This window comes from Propithecus coquereli, unplaced genomic scaffold (assembly GCF_000956105.1).
Source record: "Propithecus coquereli isolate 6110/MARCELLA unplaced genomic scaffold, Pcoq_1.0 Scaffold444, whole genome shotgun sequence".
In the NCBI taxonomy this organism is placed as follows: Eukaryota; Metazoa; Chordata; class Mammalia; order Primates; family Indriidae; genus Propithecus; species Propithecus coquereli.
Window position 1 is genome coordinate 772,254 of NW_012150219.1, and position 2,983 is coordinate 775,236.

General features: G+C 47.1%; 1 protein-coding gene across 1 annotated transcript in view; it reads left to right on the forward strand.

Moving 5' to 3' along the window:
• The first annotated feature begins 851 nt into the window (after positions 1-851).
• DDX27 (DEAD (Asp-Glu-Ala-Asp) box polypeptide 27) overlaps positions 852-2,983 on the forward strand; it is a 23,400-nt gene continuing 21,268 nt past the window's right edge. Inside the window, exons 1-2 of the mRNA XM_012654707.1 lie at positions 852-1,013; positions 1,888-2,034. Of these exons, the coding sequence (XP_012510161.1) occupies positions 924-1,013; positions 1,888-2,034 (237 nt within the window). The 5' untranslated portion in view covers positions 852-923. The remainder of the gene's footprint in view (positions 1,014-1,887; positions 2,035-2,983) is intronic.

Sequence of the window (2,983 nt, forward strand, 5' to 3'; positions counted from 1 at the left end):
AAAAAAAAAAAAAAAAGAAAAAAAGAAAAAAAAAAGAAAGTGTTGTTATGGAAGGGGCAAACAGCTGTGAAGGAGGATAGATTGTCCTGGGTGACATCATATAGGAGGTGATGTTTTGGGAAAGTTGCTCAGAGGAGGTAATTGTGAGAAAGTAACATTTAAGAGTAAGATTTTCACAAGCAGAAATGAGAGGAAAAGTTCCTGGAAAGCTGTGAGACTTACTTTACTAAGAAACCAGGAGCCACTGCCTGGGTTATACTCTTGGCTCTGTCAGTAACTGGCTCTGTGACCTCGGGACCCCTCTGTGCCTCAGTCTCATTTGTAAAACCGCAGTGACAATGATACCTCCAGCCTAAGGTTGCTGTCAGGATTAAATTAGTCAATGCATGTAAAAGCACTTAGATTAGTACTGGCACAGAGTAAATGTTACATAAGTGTTAGCTAGTCTTACGCTTGTTTAATATTCTTCTTTTTTATGAGAGTAAATGTTTACTGCAGAAAAAATGTAAGAAATTAAAAATCACTTATAATTTTACCACACAGGAACAATCACTGCTAACCGCTTATTGTATTTTCTCCCAGTTTTTCGTACATAAATATGCACATATGGAGCTTACCAATGCACCTCTTTAGGCTTTCTCCCTAATCCCGCGCGCCCTCCTCAAAGATTCCCCTTGCTTTCGGACCACCAAGACAATGGAATTTGCTTACCTAAAACAAAGCCCCGCCCCCTGACGTCATCACACGAAACCGCTCCCTAGATTGCCGCATGCGCATTCTAAGCGGTTGAAGGGGGAGGGCGGCAGGAACTGCTCAAGCGGAAATGAAGCCTGGCACATGCGCAGTGACGACGAGGAGGTTACGAAAAAGTAAGGGCCGCAGAGCTAGCTGCGTTCTCTTCCGGAAGTGGCTCCGGCGACAGCATGCTTGCGGAGCTCGGTTTAATCGGGACCATAGGCGAAGATGACGAGGTGCCGGTGGAGCCCGAGTCTGACTCCGCAGACGAGGAGGAGGTACGAGCCGATCGGCGCTGGGGGCACGGCTCCGGTCCCTTGGGGTTCCTTGACTGCTGCCTGTCCCCGTGACTGCGCAGACCCCTGTCCCCGAATCCTCAGCCGCCCCCGCCAGGCCGGGCGCTTTCCCGAGAAGGGTCTCACCGGGACCCCGAGATCTCCAGTTTGCTCACCGCTCGCTTTTCCCCACCTCCTCGCCTTTGCCCGGGTCATTTCTTTCACCTTGCTGAACTCAGTATCCATTCACTGACCTGCGTGAGAGAGATCGTAGAGATCATAGGTGAGCCCTGGTTCCTGCGCAAGGGGCCGTGGTTATCCGTCACTCATACGTTCAGCGAGACAGTGTTTATTGAACACTTACGTGTGCTAGACTTAGTGTTAAGCGTTGGGGACGTAGCAGTGAACAAGATGGGCGCCACTCTCCTGAAGCTCATGGTGGCATGGGGGGGGCGGTTACAGACATTACCGTAGACAATTAAAAAGGGATCTGTGTCGTGAAAAAAGTGCTTGCCCTCCAAAGATTCAGCCCAGATGTTGCCCCTCTGCACTCTCATCTGCCTACTTGACACATCATTTGGATGTCCTATGGCCTCTACAAATTCAACTCTTCCAAAGCTGAACTTGTGGGCCCCCTCACCCTCCCATCCTTTTCCTGTCTCAAGCCAGAAATCTTAGAGTCGTTCTCGACAGCTTCTTCCTCCTCACCCCCTCCAGGGCTCTGCAAGCTAGCTCATGAATCTCAGGCTTCTCCCTCCTCTCCATTCACGCTGTACCCACCCTAGTACAGTCCACTGCCATCTCATGCCTGGACACCTGCAGTCCAGATGTTCTTTCCTCTCAGCCCCATAGTCACCCTTCCTCTCCCTCTCCCCAGGAGCCCATCGTGCTGGGCAGAAGGCAGAAAGCCTTGCGGAAGAACCGCAGTGCTGATTTCAACCCAGACTTCGTTTTCACTGAGAAGGAGGGGATGTATGATGGCAGCTGGGCGCTGGCTGATGTCATGAGCCAGCTCAAGAAGAAGGTGAGACTGACAGTGATGGACGGTTCCAGACCTTGGGCTGTAAAGATTGGACTGTGGGTTTCAGGGACTGCCCCTGACCTGACTGCCTTTTACCTTCTGCTTACACTCAGCAGATGCTGGAACCCCTTTGAAAATAGGTAGTGTAGTTTTGAGGGAATGGGAAGAGGGGGTCACAATGACTCACAATCTTGATTAACACCAAAGTATAAACTGTTGCCAAATGGATTCACTGTAGACTTTAGTTACAAACACGTTCATTGATCTATAGATGACATTTAGAAGTATCAAAAATATCTCGTTTACCTCACTAGAAAACATCTATGGCAGCTTTTCCTGAGGAGGAAATGGTGAGCTAAGACTAACTTCAGTCTAGTATTAGGAGAGATCTTCTTGATTTTATAGACATTAAAATGTGAAAAAAAAAGTCCTAGAGGAAATCTGATGATTCTGGCCCCATGGTTTAGGAACTCCAAACATTGCATAAATTCCTCGACACTTATGTGTTAAAGTGGTCTCTTTTTTAGATGCACTTTTTGTTTTGAATATCAGAAAGAAATCTTTATTATATCAGTTTATAACAAAGAGCAATTTAACAGGCAGCCTCGGTAGTGTTTTAAAGCTAGACTCTGCCCCACAGATACTGCTGTTCTCTGTCACTTGCCAGGTGGTCTTATGTGGCATCACATCCAGGGTTCCTGGTTCCCACACAACACAGCCAAAGCTGCCACAAATGTCATTGTCATCTGCTTGTTTGCCAGGATCCCATGCATTTCTATGAATCTGGTTAACAAGCTAGAGGATGCATCAAAATCATTTTCCATTTCACGTACTTCAAAGAGAAGTATTGCCTGCTCAGAACAGTTTAATCCTGACTCTGATGGTCCTTGCTCTGATTTAAATAAACCAGCATTGCCTTTTCAAGATCATCTTGAGAGGACTTTTTATTTTA